General features: G+C 37.0%; 1 protein-coding gene across 5 annotated transcripts in view; it reads left to right on the top strand.

The window, feature by feature from the left end:
- The window catches only part of bach2b (BTB and CNC homology 1, basic leucine zipper transcription factor 2b), a 119,442-nt gene that overhangs the window by 67,140 nt on the left and 30,062 nt on the right, over positions 1-22,240 (top strand). For 4 of the 5 annotated variants that reach the window (XM_048206757.1, XM_048206755.1, XM_048206758.1 and 1 more), the window contains one exon: positions 15,264-15,518. In XM_048206757.1, the coding sequence (XP_048062714.1) occupies positions 15,276-15,518 (243 nt within the window). In that variant the 5' untranslated portion in view covers positions 15,264-15,275. Of the gene's footprint in view, positions 1-6,031; positions 10,045-15,263; positions 15,519-22,240 lie in introns of those variants that run through there. The other variant, XM_048206756.1, reaches the window with a different exon arrangement.

Genomic DNA, 22,240 nt, shown 5'->3' with positions numbered 1-22,240 from the left:
TAGTTACTGAACAGACCCACTGATACCTTTTCCTATTCAGCCCTATATCTGGAGAGACTCTTGCGTTCAAAGAGCGGATGTGAGCTCGACATGTTTTTTAAAAAAAAAAACGTGCAGGTTTACAGCGCATGTTCTCGAAACTCGGTGGTTATGGACGCAAAGCCGCACAAATGAGCTTCTCTGCTACTTATTGTGAAATGTATTTCTTTATATTTGCTATTAGTATTCTCCACACTACAAAATCCTTATGTGTTTATTCAGCTATGTCAAATACGGGAGAAATCGCATCATTTTACCTGTAAATACAGGGTGATTTCGTATTTCACGAGACGGGTGGCAACCCTATATGTGACAGACAACTAGTTGTCCAGTGCGGTTCCGTTCACACAGCGCAAATTTTCAGAGAATGTGGTTGTGAGTCCTGAAAATTAATGGGTGTGAGTTCAGTTATAGAATGCGATTGTCACTCCCGTTATTAACCGTACTGTGTGTGAACGTAACCGTATTAAGGACTCAAATACAGGACTGACAACCGTATTCTGCTGCTGTGTGGACATGGCCAGAATGTATTTATAAAAGCTATTATAGAAACATTGATATTATGCAACTTATGGTGCTTGAGGCACACATCTTAAATTTAGCAGAGTACTAAATTAAATAAACTATGTTGACATATACACTACCAATCAAGCATTTGGGGTTGGTAAGATTTTTCAATGAGCTAAATTGGACAAACAAGAAAAAACTATTTTTGAGCAAATGTGCTTTGCCTTTTTTGACCACACATTCTATTCTATTCTATTCTATTCTATTCTATTCTATTCTATTCTATTCTATTCATTCAAATTGGATGGATACAGACAGAGTAGAGCAATATCTTGGATGTGTTCTAAGGTCATCACACATCAAAAGCTTGGCACCCACACACAAAATCTAGACTTCAGCTTTTGCATAAATGATGAAATTGAAACAAATTTAGTGGGAAAGTGGAAATTTTCTGCTCTTGTCAGTAAAAAGAAGTGAGTTGGTAAAGTCTCTTGACCTTTACGAAAGTAAACGGTACATTCCTCTTAAGTGCGTAGGAGAGCCGCATAGAGAAACGATAGACTGATTATCTTTGGCACTAATGAAGCATGATTATGTATCTTGGATATGCAGTTAGCATAAAGAATGGTAATTGCATTCCATTAGGAACATCACTGAAAGTGTATTTATAAAGTCATTTTATTCTTACCAAGTGCTTATTACCGATGTGGTTGTCCAAGGTTAAGACTTTCTGCATATATAGATCAATTTGAGGGAACATGGTGTGAGCCCGGAGCTTTTTTTATCAGTTATAAAAAATGGATAATGTACAGTTAGCCAGTCATTATTGCAAAATTAAAAAATAATAAAGTGGTCTTGTATCATAATGAAGGGGTTTATTTTGCTATAACGACTGGCTGAATGCACTTTTTTTCCTGCTTGTTACAAGGCAAATTAATAAATAAATGGATATGAATTATTTATTTGAGAAATTATTTTATTATGTGAGACGAAAGAGACTGTAGGGTGATGTAGGAAATCAGCTGCCTTGGATGATCACACAGTAATGGGTCATTGATGTGACGTGTCATTTTTTTTGTCCAGAGGCCTTAATAATAAAAAAAACAAAGATATGACATCCAAAGAATATAAGGTAGTACAACTAGAACACTTTTATTGAATCCAAATGGTTTTAATTATATTTTGCTACATATAAAGGTATTTTAAAGATTTTGAAGTGTCAAAAAGTCATTGGTTTAACCATCCAAAGACCAACACAACCATTTCATTTGTGATTAAAATAACTTAAAATGAAATAAATGTATATATTTTTTATTCTGGCATGATTTTATAACATAATATATCTACATAGTGCCAAATGGCATTAAAATTATGTGTGAAGTTGTTGCTTTGTTATGAGAAAGAATGTTCGGAAAAATGAATTTCATTGATGTCATTCAGAGCACCATTTTGGATCAAGTCATGCTGTCAATATCATGTGACAGGATGCGATATCATTCAGACACCTGCAAAGGACCACATGGTCATGAAGAAAAGTAACTAACTCTCTTTTAACTATTTGAAAAATTCATGTTTTCACTTGCTCATATGCATGTCCCGAAACAACAGGTAAATCGGTACAACCACTATAAAACATGGAAAATGTTGTACTATTTTAAAAACTTGTACTAAATATAAAACGTTTGATTGTCCTTTTGCTAGCTAGCTAACTAGATATGAGCCTGTTAGCATTGTTTGAAAATATTGTCATTTGGTATAACAAAAAGTGTCATTCGGTAAAACCGGAATTTTGGTTAAACCGAATTACATTTTTGGTGACAAATTTTGTCTGTCTTGTAAAAAAAAAATGGTGAAAGCAGTGTTAATTTATTATAAAAACCACATAATCTAATTGTTAACACTTAATAAAACTTCAAAATTAATTATATCTCCATTATGTTTTTTTTACACTTTTAAAGGTGCCCTAGATTATGTTTTTAAAAGATGTAATATAAGTCTAAGGTGTCCCCTGAATGTGTCTGTGAAGTTTCAGATCAAAATACCCCATAGATTTTTTTTAATGAATTTTTTTAACTGCCTATTTTGGGGCATCATTATAAACGCGCCGATTTTATGCTGCAGCCCCTTTAAATCCCGTGGTCCACGCCCACAGAGCTCGCGCTTGCCTTGAACAGTGCCTTAACAAAGTTTACACAGCTAATATAACCCTCAAAATAGATCTTTACAAAGTGTTCGTCATGCATGCGGCATGCATGCATCGGATTATGTGAGTATTGTATTTATTTGGATGTTTACATTTGATTCTGAATGAATTTGAGGCTGTGCTCCGTGGCTAACGGCTAATGCTACACTGTTGGAGAGATTTATAAAGAATGAAGTTGTGTTTATGAATTATACAGACTGCAAGTGTTTAATAATGAAAATAGCGACAGCTCTTGTCTCCGTGAATACAAAAAGAAACAATGGTAACTTTAACCACATTTAACAGTACATTAGCAACATGCTAACGAAACATTTAGAAAGACAGTTTACAAATATCACTAAAAATATCATGATATCATGGATCATGTCAGTTATTATTGCTCCATCTGCCATTTTTCGCTATTGTTCTTGCTTGCTTACCTAGTCTGATGATTTGGTTGTGCACATCCAGACGTTAATACTGGCTGCCCTTGTCTAATGCCTTTTATAATGTTGGAAACGTGGGCTGGCATATGCAAATATTGGGGGCGTACACCCCGACTGTTACATAACAGTCGGTGTTATGTTGAGATTCGCCTGTTCTTCTGAGGTCTTTTAAACAAATGAGATTTATATAAAAAGGAGGAAACAATGGTGTTTGAGACTCACTGTATGTCATTTCCATGTACTGAACTCTTGTTATTTAACAATGCCAAGATAAATTCAATTTTTCATTCGAGGGCACCTTTAAAAACCTTGTTCGTCAATGACCCTAATACAATATTTGATCACAGAATGATTAACCAAACAGAATCAAGTATTCCAGAGAGCTGATGTGTCTTCTATAAAACATTCTAGTGGATGATGTAGATACACAGAACTTTAGCATTCCAAAAATCTTCTTTGAGTAACAAGTAATGCCTGCTTTTATATCTTGTTGTTTTGTGATATTTCCCAGAGGCTACAGTTAATCACGTAATTATTTCCACCACATCCAGCACCGGTTTTCCCTTAGTCAGTAGAAGTATGATTAAAAAACATGACAAAAATCCACATTCATTCACTGCTTAATTAAAAACATCTGGCAGAGACCGCAAACAGGTCTCCTTGATGATGCATTTGCAAATGTGTTTGTTTATATTGTTTTCATTGACTGAATGCCTGATAGCCCTGAAGTCTTATGCAATTAAAGCAGTAAAATAAAATGAAATAAAATAAAATAAAAGAGCTGTAGAAGAAATGTCTCACTGTTCATATCCAATAAATAAATAATATCATAAATGTGACACAGTTTAAGCATAAGCACTTAGCAAGCCAAACTTTGCCAGAGGCTTGTTTACTCCAAACGCACCCAATAATATTTTCTTTTCTTTCTGTGCACAAATTAATGCTCTTTGCCTAATACTAAATAAGCTTATTAGTTCTTCATTTGATCTTAATCACAGAGACATACAGGATCAATAGTAATAAGTGGAATAAATGTGTAATGCAAACTTATGCTCCAAATTTGCATGCTCACCTGGAAAAAAGTGTTTGCGGCTGAGGAGGCATGTGAATCATCTCCTTCAGACAAGCACACTCAGTGCCCAGAGAGAGTTTTTCCTTTGAGGGACTGAAGTACAATTTAACTTTAGTACTGTAGTCAAGAGTGTGTTTCATGGAAAAAAATCCATCTTCTGTCAACTAATGATCGAGAACAACAACTCTCAACATCTTACAAGCCTATTGCATGTGAGAAGGTCCAGGGAGGGTTGTTCCCGCACTGCTGCGCATGAATCTAAATGAGAATCTGTAGCCGGTGGCTAATGTTTCAACAAAGCAAAGGAATTATGCTCATTCTAGGCTCTTGTCTTTACACATTACCCTCTGTAACAAGAGGTATTTAAGATTCCTACCCAATTAAGATAAACAATTCTAGGAGAGCTGTTAGAGTCCAGCATGGTAACAATCGAGACCTTCCTCTGCTGTGGATGAACACTCTCAAACGCTGCTCTAAATGTCCATTATTGTCATTCAAGCCCACTGAGACAGAACCATTAAAAGGGCTCCATTAGTGAGTGTGCACTTTTGCCAGAGTATGTGCGTGTGGAATAGTAGGATTAGTCATAGACGCTGATGATTAATACCCAGCAGAGCTAGAATGTAATGAGCCATTAAGTCTGTTTCAGTGTCAGAGGGTTGAAGGAAATGTACTACTGCTTTCTAGACTCAGATCACAAGCCTGTATGAGATTATATGTGTGTGTGTGTTTGTCGTCTTGTGTGTTTGTGCACACGTGTGTACTCTGATTGCACGAGGTAAATGGGCTTTTAACACTTAATAGCCAATAATTACTGGTAGAAAGCAAACCCGTCAAACTGCAGGTTTGTCTGATTGGTGTCATCACATCTAAAACTGCTGCGTAGTTCATCGGATCATTTGCTAAAATCGCAAGTTGAATGTAAACCTATATTGTGCTAGGATTTAGCATGAGGATTAGCATAAAGCAAATCAATGGCTTTTAATCTGCAGTAATGGTAAAATGAGTGTTGGTAATGATTATGCAATCAGCTATACAAGTTACTGACGCTAATGTTAACAGCATTACCATTAGCGCAATGAATCTAAGTGGCCAACAATTTGAGAAAGGTGTCATGGCACTTCCATTAAGGAAAAATGCACTATGCTAATAAAATTTGTTTCACTTTAAAACAGTCACAAATCAATATAAGGTTATAAAACAGTGCAGTTGAAGAAGCTTGTCTGTTAGCTTGTTTTTGCTTGATTCCATTGAAGTCCAGTTCACTTAGTGGCCATATTACCATCAGCTTTTTAGAGTTAGCCTATGCTCCCTGATTATTTACAGTGACAAATGCAATCATGAATATTCATTTTAGTTAATATAGTTTATATCTGTTTTCTATTGTAAAATATTTTAAAATGTACTTTATTCCTGTGATGGCAAAGCAGTATTTTCAGCAACTAATAGGCTTACTCCAGTCTTTAGTGTCACATGATCATTCAGGAATCATTCTAATGTGGTGATTTGATGCTCAAGAAATATTTCTTATTATTATCAATGTTGAAAAGTGGCTTAATATTTTTTGCGGAAACTATGAAATTTTTGACAATTACAAAGTTCAAGCATTTATTTTAAATAGACTTTTTTTTAACATTATAAATGTCTCTACTGTCACTTTTGATCAATTTAATGTGTCCTTGCTGAATGAAAGTATACATTTCTTTAAAAAAAAAAAAATCTTTTTGAAACTTTAATTTAAAAAAACTAAAAATTTAAAACTATTACAACGCATTCTGTTTCTGAATTCATTTACTTCTGTTTAATGTTATGCTGTTTAGCAGCATAAATAACAAAACTATGATTCAAATTTTGAATAAATTACAAACATAATGCAGTGTCAGTGAAGCTGTTTGTAGTGCACAATAAATCTCTTATTTACACTGTTTATGTCTTGTTGATTTATAGCAAAGACTCACAGAAAGACTGTGCATTCGTATTATTATAAATGAGAGAAAGTGCAACGCGCAATATGGCGGAATAAGACCCGCTTTCTAAATAAGAGCCAATCACCGATTGGTAAAGTCATCTCGTCACTGTATCTCCAGTTCCTATAGAAACAGTCAGATGCGCACTTCCTCTAGAGACGCGCACTTAGGACTGCGCATGCACATTAGCTTGATGCAGCCTGAAAAAATGCTGTTTTTTGTCATGCTTCAAATTTATGAATTTGATATGGAAATGTATGTTGTTGTCAGATTTTATTGGTGATTTCAAATATGAAATTTAATAGAAAGCTTGGTGAACAACTTTGGAGAATGTGATGTTTCCCCATTCAAAGAGATAGGAGCTGCACATGCATGCGTGAAAGGCATTTCAAAGATGGTCACCGAGTGAAATGACTTGTCTTAAAGGGACTTTTTTATAGACTGAACGAGTTTTGCATGTTTTTGATCGAATGAAAGTTGACCTAAATCAATGCTGTAAACTATAATTTTCATGTCACAACAGACATAATCGTAATCTTGATCATTTGTCTGATTGATTGTATTACCCAAGTAGTAACAATCTGTAGTAGTATCAGGCTGAAGTGTATTCAGAGCTGTATCTGGTTCTGGTATCTGGATGGTAAGATGAAACCATGGTTACCGTGGTAATTTTAGTAAGGCTTTTGTATGGAGATGGTCACCGGTGTCTGTATGCTTTCTGTTAACGTATCAGTGCAGACGGCTTTGTTCTGTCAGACATGTTCTGCTCAGCAGCAGAGGGAGTCTGTGGAGACAGAAAAGAGGACACACATCACAGAGCGCATCATACGCTGTCAAACCCCAAACCGCCATGTCAGGCTTTCCTGTGGAGTGCAGGAACACAACTGCATACCCATTCCACACGTAACATGCACGTTAGGACAGATTCTGAGCTGTCATTTACTGATGTTGGCTGAGATATTTAAACTGGTTATTGGTTGACAGGCATAGAGACACCAAGATCTGCTTTGTTGGCATAGTGAAGCTGTAAAGAAGGCCTCTTGTGGGTTTTGTTTATTTTTAGGGTCTCCAATGAGTTCACCTGAAATCTGAAGCCAAGAGAAGAACGCTCAAATGCTAATTATAAGGACATTAGGTCAGTGTACTTTATATCAGGAAAATGACTGCTTTGTTAAAAGTGGTCAAAAGCCATAGAGTGTGAGAGAGAAATGCAAGATGATGAAACGGGCTGTAGTATAAGCTATGAGAGATGTGTTCTTCAGCACCATATATGTCCAATTTGTGAACATTTGGAAAACCGTGCTTCTACCTACATTTTTCCATAACTCAAAAAAACTTTCCTATACTGTACATCCAGTTCACTGCAGGTTCCAGCTCAAATGACCACTGTAGGGGCAATAAAACACCAACAACTTTTTTTCCTTTTCACACAAATTATGATTATGGCGCAGATTATCCATTAATAAATACTTTTTTTAGTGATTCATTGCGCAATACTATATTATGACCTGAAAACACTTTTACCATAATGCATGTTACAGCTTTGCATTTGCGACATAAGTCACGACACTCAATATAAGTTCTTAAAGACTTTTAGAAGCAAGCTAAAATGGCATAGTTGCTATGTTAACACTATTGTTTAGGTTTACGGTAGGGTTTATTGTAGGTAGTACATTATTTTTTAAGTGCAATAGAGCATTAACCTTTTTGCGCCACTCGCTGGACATTTCGTTTCCGGGCTGTTGCGAGATGTACAACAACTAACGTAATAGAACATTGCCAGATTCAGGTTCATCTGTTTCATATAAAACTCAATGCGCTTTTCAGGGCACTCACTGGACTTTGTGGACACAAAGTGAAAAGAAGCAGCGCTATACAGGCATGCATTCCCAATGTGCCTGGGTTGTTCTTTTGAATCAGAACTTTTCAATGAATCAGTTGAACCGGTTTACCACACCAGTTTGAACAGTTCGTCCACAAATCAGTCTGAAATTGGTCAGGTTCTCGAATCAGCATGGATAGTCCCGCCTTCCATTATACCAGAACATTTTGAAAAGACGATTCGTTTTGAGTGTGTTCTTTATACTAGCAATTGAGAACTGAGAGACTGTATTGCTTATTAATAAGTTGGATACACAATCATTCTTCATTGCCTTTGGGGTATTCATCTCTGAAAGTAAGGCTCCATACTCAGTCTAATCGGCTGGTTTCAGATTAGTCCCAGTGCTCTGTTAGTCTTTCAGCCCCTTGAGCAGGCAAAAGTAGAACGCCAGCGACAGCTGTCGGAAACCCATCACGGAGCTCTGCTTTTGATGTGTGTGGGAGTGTTCCTTGCAAAACCAGTTAGCTGCCACAGTTAACAAGATTGAGAAGGGCCTGCAGAATAAAAAAGAAGAAAGGGAACTTATAGAGAGAACGAGACGGAGCACAAACCCTTTGCATCCCTCAGCAGTTCTAATCGGTAACACGGCCGAGAGTAGTCATTTGTGGTGAGTTTGTGTGCATGTGTATCATCCTTTTGTGCACAAAACGCACACATCTGAAAATCCCAGCATGGAAAGAAAGCGCATTCCAATTTTGAAATAGTGTGTTTGGCATCTTATGAACCTTGCAACCACATCTGGAAACATTATTCTTGGAAGACAGGTCATTATCCACCAAAGGGAGCATAGAAAACATATTTAGAGCGAGGAAAAGTAACAAAATGAAAAACAATAATTGAAGTGACCAACAGTTGGACTGTTGCTCTAAATGTCTGGGAATGTAGGACACTTGGTTATACATGGGTACAGTTCTGTCAAATTTCACAGTTCAAATCAGTGTTTCCTGCTCCACTTTTCAGCAGCTACTGAATCTTCAGTGGCACGGCAAAAGAAATCATAATTTACCTGAATGTGAGTTTGCAGTCTGCATTGAATTGGATGCAATAAAATGAACCGTATACTGTGAAAACTGCTGACAAGAAATGTCTTTCTATTGAATTGTCCTCGCGGACTGAGGCATAAACAACATAAAACACAGCCGGTCCAGTCTAATTCAAAAACAACTGACTCTTATGAACTGGTTCTTTGTAGTGAATCAAAAACAGACTGAACTGCTTGTTCTGTTTGTTTTTTATTTGATTAAAAGGACAGGTTCATAAGAAACACCGAGTTTAGGAATCAAACCTGCTTGTGCTGTTTGATCCTAAACTACTGATTCTTATGAACGGTTCTTTTTAGCAAATCAGAAACAGCAGCATGAGCAAAATTAACAGGAATTCTTTTAAAAAAATTCTTTGTTTCATATGGATGTGATTGGTGCTTTGCACAGATGCATTACAACCACCTATCATTGTCTTTCGTTTTCTTTCTTTTCATGCTAACCACAGTGTCCCTCCCACACGCATGCACAAATGCACACACGCACACTCACACACTGCAGTATAGGATCCCTGAACCCACATGCCGTGTGGTTTGAATTTCTCTGAGACTGAGTGAGAGAGATAAGAAAGAGAGAGAGAGAGAAAGAAAGAGAGGGAGGCGTCGGGCCCACTGATTCCATTCTTTTGGTTGAGGAGTTTCCATTTGCACACGCAGCCATTTCCAATGACCAAGGACAACTTTCCGCTTGCACGTTTTAATTTGTGCTGCAGTAAACTGTCGGTGTTCGTCAAGGCTCACAGCTTTTACAGGCTCGCTCTGATTGCAGGAGCCCTACAACGATAACCGCCGCATGCAACCTGCCTTGAATGGAGCCGCGCTTTGAGGGTTTGCGCCCGTCTGTGTCGTCTTTATGGAGTACACAAACTGCCAATTTTGCCCAGTCAGGAGTTAAATCAAGATGACAAGGGTAAGAAATTTCAGGCCTGTGTCTCTGTGGGTCAGAGTTTGCCTAAGGTGCAGTCAGTGGTGGTTGTGGGAGCAGGGAGGAGCGTTGGCTGCACAATCCTCACCGCAGCAGGGCAGACAGGGGCAGCCCTGGCTTCAGCAGGGATGGAAAGAGCAGTGTTGGCTGCCACTAGAGCTCTGTAGGAATTGTTTAGTCATGCACCGATCATTCCGCAAGCAGAAGTTGGCCCCGGACAACTTAAATAGCTCAGTGTGTTGTGGAAAAGACTGCTGGCAAAGACTGAAAGTAGAGATTGTGTAGTTTCAAAAGCAGTTTAAATCTGCCTGATTCAGAGCTTAAGCATCCTCTCTTTCTGTATGTCTTTTCATGCTGTGCTTAACCTTGGTTTATCAGCTTTTTAAACCTCAGGCTAAAGGCACTTTAACCCTGAGCAATGCAACATTTGTACTTGTAATTTTAAGGGGAAAGGCTTGTGAAAATGTTTGCTACAAAGTATCATGGCTTTGTTGGACTAGGTAGCATGTTTTTTAACATGTACAATGGCACAACATAAACAAAACATTTTTGTTTGTTTTTTTCTTACCATTCTTCCATGTATTTTTGGACCTGTACCATGGTATTCTTGGAAGTACCTTGAGGGCTTTTCATACTGTGCTTAACCCCTGGGTAAACCCTGGGTTATCGGCGTTCAAAACACCACTTTTAACCCTGGGTCATCGTCGTTCAAAATACCACTTTTAACCCTGGGTAAACGAATGTTTCACACTTGTAATTCAGAAGCGAGGTTAGCACCCCTTTTTACCCGGGGTTATGAAACCCTGCTCCGGAGCAGAGTTAGCACCACTTTTGCGGTGTTAAACCCACATTGCGGAGCCAATCTTGTATAGTGTGAAGCGATGCGGTGTTAGTCACGGAAACACTGCGCATTGTATATAAACAGTAAATTCAGCATTTGAGAGGAAAAATGTCAAATGCTGACAGAATATGCAACAATTTGAGTGAAGAAGAGACCATTTCATTCTTACTTTTTATAGTCCGAAATGTTCATTCAGTATAAACTAGATAGTACATTCGGCAAAACAAGGATGCGCAGTACTAGAGCTGTTATGTAAACAGGGCGCCTGCTGCGTTTATCCAATCAATGACACCGGCACCGCAAATATGCAAATAAGAACGTTAACCCAGGGTTTAGGAACGTACAATGTGAAACGTAAGCTTATGAATACCCAGGACTTAATGTTAACCCCGGGACAATTATGAGCAGTGTGAAACATGAAGCAAGATAACCCAGGGATTAGAATGACCTAGGGTTAACAATTTTAAGTGTGAAAAGCCTTTTGGAGTACCATGTATATACTATGGTACATGAATTGTAGTGCATGGTATATATCAAAGTGTCAAAATGATACATTGTATCTACCGAGAGCGATTTTTAATAATTTAGTTGACAATAACAATACTGAGGTTAACCATGTAAAATTATTCTGTTCAGTGAGATGTTGTAGCAACGAACCAATCATAAACTACACAGCTTACCTTATTAATTATGCATGCGCAATGCACAGTCACTGAACTATTGGCGTGCTGTTTAGTTTTAGAACCTGAGGGAATAATGAAAATGTTAAAAGGTGTGACAACATTTAAACTGTAGTGAACAAGATACTGTACTCTTTGTATTTTTATTTTTTTTAACTATGTAATATTATCAGCCTACTGTCTCTAAAGTTACTTTAACCCAGGGTTTAGCATGGCACAGGGGTAACAATTTCAAGCCCATCTCTCTTTTTCAATTGTTCCTAAATGAACAGATTTGCCTGGCCTGGTACATGTTCAGAGAACATATGCACACCTTGCCAATACTGCAAATAAAATTCCTTAAGAGGATCTTAAGGGTGTGCTTTATGCTGAGGTCTGCTCCTGACTCATCATATTCAATCTTCACTTATTCAAATCAGCAGCAGGGCTGAATGCTTATTTGAGGTTAGTGATATTCACTTGGCAGCCAGAAGGCAGCCGATCCAACGAGAATCCCCGCTCCCAGTCTGATTAGATTAAACGTGCTGGAGTCATTGTGAGGAGCGATTGTTGAAGGGTTCTGATACAGGACCTGGGGTACGGGGGCAGGACATGTTTGTGTACAAAGAGTTGATCCAGAATCCGGAGACACTTAAGTCCCTAATCACACATCCACCGGTTGAGCCTCTTTGATGGCTGAAATAAGGGGAAAGGAAAAGGAAAAAGAGCTCAAGTTAATCTTTGTGACTGGATGTCTGAAGATCACATGTGCCAGCATCTCTCTGTGTGCCTCCTACATGAGAAATGATAGCAGAGACCCCACTGTTTTGACAGCTAAATCACCCTCCCCAGCTAATCTACCACTGTGTGTGCGCATAGGATCATTGTTTAAAGTGTGAATGTGTACCTGCTTATGTGGGGGTGTATGTTAAATGGTAAATGAGAGAGTGTGAATGCTGCGACAGCAGCTGATCCCCACACTGGTTGTGTGGGAGGGTTTGGGGCTTTATTTTTGCTGTTGCTTTGTGTGGTTGTGCGTTTGCTTTCTGTAGGTGGCAACTTTGAGGAGGAGGTCACGGTGAGATTGCTGAGCGGTGTAGCCAGGATGCAAAATTACCTTGACACTTTAAAATAAGTTTCTGTTGATTAGCATTAGTTATAGGTATCATGAACTATCAATAAACAACCATTTTTACTGCACTTATTAATCTAGGGAAAATATTTATTCAATTTATGTAATTGATTAATTTAATGCCATTGTTCATTGTTAATTTATGTTAGCTCATAATAATACATTAAAGTGCCCAATATGCTTTTGCAAATATTACATTTTGTGCAGTGTAGCTGTTTGTGAATGTAAAAGGTCTGCAAAGTTTTAAAGATCAAAGTGCATGACAATTAAAGTTATTGTCTCCTAAAAGAAAGAATTGATTCTTAACTGCCGAAACAAGTTATCAGTAATTTCAGTCTCACTTCCTGTTACATACGTTCATACGCTCTAAAAAATAACGCAACAGTTTGCATTAATTTATTTGGTTATGACAACTTTGAATAAATTTACGTTCCACCAACAAGCTACATTGAGTTAAAGGAACTTAATAATTTGTAGCATAAACACAAATTTTTAAGTTGATTACTTTAAAAAAATTAAGCCGCTCCAACTACTTTTAGTAATCCCAACTACCTATAATCTTATCTATTTCAGTTCAAATCAACAGCTACAACAGCACAAGCTAACATAACTTATTTAACATGTATATTTAATAAACAAGTTAGATTTTACTGGCATTAGCGCAGTCATTGCTGTAAACCGTAGACCAATCACAACAGATTGGGCCCTCTGACCAATCAGAGCAGAGTAGGCTCTCAGGTTTAAAGAGAAGGTTTAGAGAGACCAAATCTTCAAAAGAACCTTTTCTCTCTCTTTAATGTTTATTTATACAACTTATTTCATTAACTGTTATTGATAATGATAAAATGTAATTAATAATAATCTTTAATAATGTAAATAATGTAAATAGATGTTTTAAATAAATTAAGTACATGTATATTGTCAACCATGGATTTTTAAAGGTGCCCTAGAATTAAATATTGAATTTATATTGGCATAGTTGAATAACAAGAGTTCAGTACATGGAAAAGACATACACTGAGTCTCAAACTCCATTGTTTCCTCCTTCTTACATAAATCTCAATTGTTTAAAAGACCTCCGAAGAACAGGCGAATCTCAATATAACACCGACTGTTACGTAACAGTCGGGGTGTACGCCCCCAATATTTGCATATGCCAGCCCATGATCAAGCCATTAGACAAAGGCAGAACGTCTGGATGTGCACAGCTGAATCATCAGACTAGGTAAGCAAGCAAGAACAATAGCGAAAAATGGCAGATGGAGCAATAATAACTGACATGATCCATGATATCATGATATTTTTAGTGATATTTGTGAATTGTCTTTCTAAATGTTTCATTAGCATGTTGCTAATGTACTGTTAAATGTGGTTAAAGTTACCATCGTTTCTTACTGTATTCACGGAGACAAGAGCCGTCGCTATTTTCATTTTTAAACACTTGCAGTCTGTATAATGCATAAACACAACTTCATTCTTTATAAATCTATCCAACAGTGTGTAATGTTAGCTTTAGCCACGCAGCATAGCCTCAAACTCATTCAGAATCAAATGTAATACATCCAAATAAATACTATACTTACATGATCCGATGTATGCAAGCAGCATGCATGATGAACATCTTGTAAAGATCCATTTTGAGGGTTATATTAGCTGTGTAAACTGTGTTTATGCTGTTCAAGGCAAGCGCGAGCTGTGGGGGATGGGGAGCACAAGATTTAAAGGGGCCGCAACCTATATATCGGTGCATAGTTAATGATGCCCCAAAATAGGCAGTTAAAAAAAATGAATTAAAAAAAATCTATGGGGTATTTTGAGCTGAAACTTCACAGACACATTCAGGGGACACCTTAGACTTATATTACATCTTTTAAAAAGAAGTTCTAGGGCACCTTTAATAATCCATTGTTTAATATAAGCAGGCCATTATATTATTCACAGCATACAGTATTTTAGCCAGTCTATCTGTGAAAAATTACCTCTCCACGTTTTATTTCCTGTTTGACACATCGCCACCTGGAGTTGTGTGGCCAAGCCAAAACATCCTAATTGTAAAATCCTGTCTTATCTGTTGCTGATATCCGTTAGGATCATAATAGTCTGATCATAACTTAAGACTTAAAACGGGAAGTTTCTGTAATAAGGCCCCATGAGGGAAAAAAATGGGCTTCTGAGATTGTTAGAAGATGCACAAATGATGACAGTCACTTTCGAGCTGCTTCCAGAAGATCAGAGAACTCTGTGTGCAATATAAACACAAACACTTCCATTGTTATTAGATAGTCTCTTCAGTAGTGCACCTGTGATTTCATTGGCTTCTATCACTTATATCAGATAAAACAATGTTGTTCTTGCTATTTAAACCAGTCTCTTTGAAACTCCTTTGCTCTCTAGCTCATTTTATTTTCTCTCCAAAGCCTAATTTTACTCACATTTGGGGTTCATTGGAGAGTTGGTTGGTTCACATTGGAGTGTTCATTTTGGACTAGGTCTGGATGCATTGTTGAACTGCTGCTGTAATCTGGATGACATAAGTTGACCCTGCCATGTCTGTCTATCTCTTTCTGCGCAGGGTGTGAGCGGTATGTCCGTGGATGAGAAGTCTGAAGCTCCCATGTACGTGTATGAGTCGACGGTGCACTGTACCAACATCCTGCTGGGTCTGAATGAGCAGCGGAAGCAGGGCCTGCTCTGTGATGTGACCGTGCTGGTGGAGGGGAAGGAGTTCCGCGCGCACAGGGCTGTCCTAGCGGCCTGCAGCGAGTACTTCCTACAGGGGTTCGTCACCCAAAATGACAATGAACTGGTTCTCAGCATGCCAGAGGAGGTATGAATGAACACATCCACATTCACAGATTTGAAAATGTTTTGTTTTTGTGTCAATAATAGTTGACACACTACCGTTTAAATGTTTGGGGTATTTATATTCTTATTCAGCCAGGATGTATTCAATTTTATCAAAATGACAGTAAAGACATTTATAATGTTACAAAAGATTTCTATTTTAATTAATTTTCTATTCATCAAAAAATTATGAAAAAAAGTGTATCACTGTTTCCACAAAAAATATTAAGCAACACAACTGTTTTCAACATTGATAGTAATGAGAAATGTTCTTTGATCACCAAATCAGCATATTAGAATGATTTCTGAAGGATCATGTGACACTGAAGATGCTGAATGTAATGCTGAAAATTCAGGAATTTTTTTTTTTTAAATATATTCAAATAGAAAATGGTTATTTTAATTGTAATAATATTTCACAGCATTATTAAAAAGAGATAAAATCTTTAAAAAACATTACAAAAAATCTTACCGACCCCAAACTTTTGAACGGTAGTGTACGTTATTGGTGAGCCTCACAAGTTAGCTTTTGAAAGTCTGATAGCAAATGTATTGCTAGGAAAACAAAATCATGACATGGTCTTCCATGCATCACGTTTTTAATGTATAAGGTATAAAAATGGCTATATGATCACTTTACTAGCTTTATACTGTACATTAAAGCATGACTATAATCACCACTCATCACCTGTCTACCTACCATATGGCAGCTGCCATTATTTTACCCATCTTTATGAGCAATGGCCATGTCTCTCCAACACACACTCATGCACCTTCATGAGCAGTAGTGTGTCTTCTCCCACAGCACAAAATGCACATTTAATGAACTAGCATCTGTTGCATTAACCCTCCATATCCACTCTCTGGTTCATGAATCCAAAATTAAGATGCAAAGTTTCTCGGAAACAGAGCATTAGCATAACAAATGGTCACATTTATTATGGTTTCTATTACGTAGCACAGTAAGAACAGTAAGTAGTGTGATTTTAATGGGATGTACTTGATTTGTTTCCTCCTTTTAGCATGTCAAGTAGCTATTTAGAGCCTTAATGACATGTGCATACGTTTAAAGTTCGTAACTGTTGTAAGAAAGATGTAGCTACAAATGTGCTTGCGCATAAAATAAAAACGCATATTTGAGGCTGAGATTTCAAAGAAGCTAAAGTTTGCTTATGCTAGCAAGCAGCTAGAAAAGAATTCATGTAGCTGTTGAACAATGTTGAAGATTTTATTCTCTAAAACTGATAATAAGACTTAGTTTAGAAACTAATTTCAGATTTAAAAAGTGACTATAGCGACAAGCATTATTTTAGTTAGCAAACCGTTACATTAAAATTGCTAGTGTTTCGTTAGCAGTTCACTGTCTCTGTTCATACTTACTGATTTAGCACATTGATGGATCAGATAATTGAATATCATATTAGTAAATAATTACATTCATTTTTCATTCAACAGTAACTTGTTGAAGCCACCTGTCCACAAAATTTGAATTTTTTTAAATAATCATGTTTAACATAGCAAATTCCTGAAAAATGCATATTTTGCAATAAACGTAAAATATATTGTTTCTGGATATATTTAACATCTTTAAATCAATAGATTCTTCATCATTTTCAATTTACGTCATTCTTCATGGGATTATAGTTATCTCCTTCCATTTAGTACACAGTCTTGTACCTTTGTCTTTTTGTCTGATTTTGAAATACTTTTGTGCTTCGGATCAAAGTTTGTAATGATGTGATTCACCTTTGAGCTGGTTTGTTTGGTTCATGGCTTATAAAGTACTCTATGGCTTTAGAAGTGTTAAAGCAATGTGATTATGATTCATTTATTGAAACTGTGGTCCAAGCCCAGCATTGTACTCCAAGGGCATGCTGGGATTTTGTGATTGTTATACACATTACCACAATGCATGCACATACACCCCTGCTTTCCGAGATTTGGAGTGATTGAGTTTTCCACAGAGGTGTTAATGCGACATAAGAACACCTCCAGAGATGAATTCACACCTCTGCTCATAGATTGTCTCTAACATGCATGTACTCAGAAGTGGGACACTTGTAGCGCATGGGGCATGTGGTTTAAGGTGGGCGTTGACCAGTGTTATTGCTAACAATTAACAATTGAAATTTGTTTTTGTTAATTGAGTACTGCTGAATAAAATTCTTAAACTTGAAAAAAAAGTGAAAATTAGAAATGTTGCCTTGATAACTAGCTGCAATAATTAAATTTAAGTTGAAGTACCAAAATTACTGAAACTGAAAAATAAGGAATTAGTGTTGAGGAGTATGTATTTGTTATCTATAATATGCCTGTTGAAGAGTATTGGCGTTGCATTGTTCTGTGACTGAGGAAAGTTAAAAATAAGGAAGCAACATGTTAACAGGTTTTTCTGTGCAGAAATATAGGGATTAATACTGGAGTTCTAGAGACTTCCAGCAAATTGAAATACTTCTTTCATTCACATCTTGCCTCCTTCATCAATTATTCATCAGTCTCTCACTCTCATACTCTGGTGTGAGTGTGAACGATTTTAAAAAAAGAGTCTGAGGATTTAATAGAGTGCTTATCTTCACCTCAGATGTGACAGAAAATGTGTTATTGTCTGTTACTATTAATACTGGTAAATGTCATGCATATTCCGGATAAGATCAAAGTACTGTTTGGTTTAATGCTTTTTTCAGTAGCACAGAAAATTAAGATTTCATAATTTGGAACCGGTTCCTTTTAGTTACAGAGCCTTCGGTGTTATTTCATTCTATTATGAATGATTTGTTTTGTCATGTTGATTCAAAGTCTGCAGCTCTTGAAAGACTCAGGCGGTGTATCTGCTGCGCCGTGAGTGTGTATAGACTTTGTGCTCGGTGTGTCGCACGCATACACCGCAGCATCCAGTGATTTCTGCTCAGCATTCAGGGTTTGCTGAACATCGCCCCCTACATGTCACATGAGGCAAGTGATGGCGGAGAAGAATGGGGGGTATAAGCTGGGGTGGGGGTGTGCTGGTGGGGTGGTTGATGAAAAAAATCCACTGCAGATGAAATGTGAAACAAAGAGCGCTGCCACCTCCTTCTCTTCCACTCTGCAACACCCCCCGCATCCACCCCACCCCTCCCAGATGACCTTGTTATTGTTGAGTCGTGGGGACCGCATCGGGTTAGTGACATCATCTGTGTTAGCCAGCGAATGTTGAGCGCAGGGAGAGAAAGAGAGAGAGAGAGAGAGAGAGGCCCTTAATCGGCTCTTTGTTGGGAATCAGATCATGAAGAGAGACAGAAAAACAGCTTCAAACCCCTACGGAGATGCAAGAAACCCCATATTAGACTTCCAGGATTCCAATACGAAGAGATACATGAAGAAATCACTGTCTGTACATTCTGCTGTGTCTTTACACAAAGAGATGTTCTTTAAAGCTTTTAATGCTTAAAAACGAATAATGCAGAGGTCGTTTTTTATGTCTTGAGTGTGATATCAGGTTAATTTGGTTATTATATCAGTAGCGGTTATTATTTGACTATCACATTAGAGGTTTTGCTTTGATGATGGTCTTGGATTCCCGCCAGCCACAGTCATTAGGAGACAAACCGCATGTTAGATCAGTGGTTCTCTAATGGTTTTGATTTTATATTGGACAACTAATGCCAACCAACACAGTACTAAAATAGTTTTTGGACAAAATTGACATTTGAATTGTATTAAAATTATCTTGAACTGCAAGGCACAACAATGACATAGGTAGAGTAATTTGCAAGTGATTTGTCTGGCTAACACATGGAATAAACTCTGAGCCATTTAAAAAAAAAAATAATAATAATTATATTACCAAGTCACACATGACAATTGCATCAAAATACCACAAAATGCATAGCCTTTGATGTCTACAGTATAAGATAATAGAAGCTTTTTCTCCCCATGTTAAGTTGATAAGCATATTTATTTAGCCATGCAAACTTATTTGCATGAATTGCATACATGTTTAGTTGCATTTTATTATTTGTTTTTATTGATTTATTTTAGACTTTTGCAACCACATACAGTAAGACAGTAAGAGGAAAAGGTAAACCACTCATAAAATGAATGGAAGACAATTTGGCAGTTGCCAAAATGGAAGTCCTTTCAGTTAAAAAAAAGTCTGATTGATTGATTGATTGATTGATTGATTGATTGATTGATTGATTGACTAGCTGAATGATTGATTGATTGATCGATTGATTGATTGATTGATTGATTGATTGACTAGCTGAATGATTGCTTGATTGATTGATTGACTAGCTGAATGATTGATTGATTGATTGATTGATTGATTGATTGATTGACTAGCTGAATGATTGATTGATTGATTGATTGATCGATCGATTGATTGATTGACTAGCTGAATGATTGATTGATTGATTGATTGATCGATCGATTGGTTGATTGATTGATTGATTGATTGATTGATTGATTGATTGATTGATTGATTGACCGACCGACTGACTGACTGATTGGCTTTATGTAACTCCTGTTTTTTTATTTAATTTCCGATTTGAAATATATTATTGAAATGTAATCTTGTTGTACACTTTCAGAGATTTTGGTCTGCACTTGTAATGTAGGTAAAATGCAAATTAATAACGTAAAAAAAAACTGCCAGTGTTACCAAGATGGCTGCCAGGACTTTGGCTCTGAACCCACCAGTTAGATATTCAGATGGGTGTGAATCGGCCTTATCAACTGCCGCTTTAGGAGTTGAGCGCTGTCAGCACCCTATGAATGGCCATCCATCACATGATGAAACCATGTGTAAGTGTTAGGTCTGCCCCAGCTGTTCGCTTTTAGTTCGTTCATCATCTGTAGTTAAGACGCAGTTCAGCATAAACAGTATTAAGTGTGACTAATTTTCAAGGAAAACTGATTCACTACTCTGTTCCTCTATTATAATCATATAATTTGCCATACCATTGTAACCTCTGCTGATTCAAGTGATTCTCTCTTCTGTATTATTTTGTGACACCACCCAACAGCTCATGTTTTCATCCTCGTTTCCTCTCTGTCTGTTATCTTTTCCTTCACTGCTCCTCTTGTGACTCATGCATTACTTTCAAGAGCTGTCTTAATGCTGTCAAGTAATAAAACCATCATTCAGTGCTCTATGCCTCATTATTCAAGGCTCTCTGGAATACTTGATTCTGGTTGGTTAAACGCATAATCCAGCGGTCTGATATTTTCTTATATTTTTTTTAATAGAGTGCAACAGTCGTGTTCCAAAAGTAAACATCCCATTTAATTGTTTCTGAACGTTAACTTACAAACCTTTAAAAACAGACCTACTGTGAACTATGAATTTATAACTACTGTTAAGGCCACCAGCCTGCATTATTTCAATTTATTTTTTAAACAATCATGTTAAACAGCAGAATTCCTGATGGAAAAACGACATTATCCATGATTCTACAGAGTAATCTCCACCAATTACAGAATCACTTTAGTACCCGCACACTCACATGAATGCTATCAAACCACTTAAAGATTTGTATGCATAATATGCATATCTGTAAGTCTGTAAATTCTGTAAACCAGTAGTTATATATTGCTCCATAATTTTTAATTTGATAATTTAAAATGCTTCATATTTCTTTCCCTCATTAAAGCCGTATCAAATGCTTTTTTCATTCAAATCAAGTTTGTAATATTTTGATTCACTTCGTAGCTGGTTGGATAGGTTCAAGGCTTAGAAATCAAAATAACAACAACTTATGGGAAAAATGAATGGAAAAATACATCCATAACCAAGGCTGCTGAAAAAGTGGACGGGCGCTGTTGCACTCTATTTATTTGCAGTCATCTGTGGCAATGCTGTAAATCATTCTGCTCATCCGGGTAAAAGAAACTGGTGCTATCTCATGTCGCACTGCAGATTTGCTCATTCTTGTTTCATACTCAACATCTTTCCTCTCAGTTATTAAAATAAAAATAATCCCATATTTACTACCACTGTAATATTGTTGCAGTGTTAGTCTAAAGCTCAAAGTATTCTGCTTGTCAGAGTTTCACTACTTCTCGCAGGGCTATTATAGCAAATTGTTTTGTACATTGTAATGGACTACTTTGTTCTTAGCGGAAGCTTTTAGATAACATGCACTTAATATTATACAATTATTTAAACTAAAATCAATGTTTTATGCCTACTTATATGTTTATTTGGTAAGCCATATAACATGCATTACCGCATCATTAGTGAAAGACTCCTCCTGTACAACATCCCTTCTTTAATGCCTGTTTTACATATTCGGTTTTCCCTTCAAAGCTTGATTGGATTTGACTATTGATGTATTCCAGAATGTATGTGTGTGTGTGGTATTTGTGAGTGTGTTCATACTCGAGTCCCGCAGCTGTGCACTGCAGCTGTGTCACTGTGATTCAGCATTGCTTTAGACAGCCAGTGTCGGTCTGTGTCTGTATGTTTATGTATGTCTGTCTCGGCGAGTCTGATTCAGCAATAGTCTCTACAGCGACCTCAAACCACCTCCTGTTATAAAGTTTACAGTCCTCCACATGGAGCCACTTGTGAACAGCAACCACATGAAATTCAGCACCATTGCAATACTCTCAAAACCAAACACACACACACACTGCAAAATACACATTCATCAAAACACATAACTAATCAAAACCCCTACTAGAGTCAATTGCAAAGCATCCTCATTCCTCAAAACACTAGCTCTT

Source organism: Megalobrama amblycephala, linkage group LG11, assembly GCF_018812025.1.
Source record: "Megalobrama amblycephala isolate DHTTF-2021 linkage group LG11, ASM1881202v1, whole genome shotgun sequence".
NCBI classification, from domain to species: domain Eukaryota; kingdom Metazoa; phylum Chordata; class Actinopteri; order Cypriniformes; family Xenocyprididae; genus Megalobrama; species Megalobrama amblycephala.
This window is presented reverse-complemented; position numbering and strand designations above follow the sequence as displayed.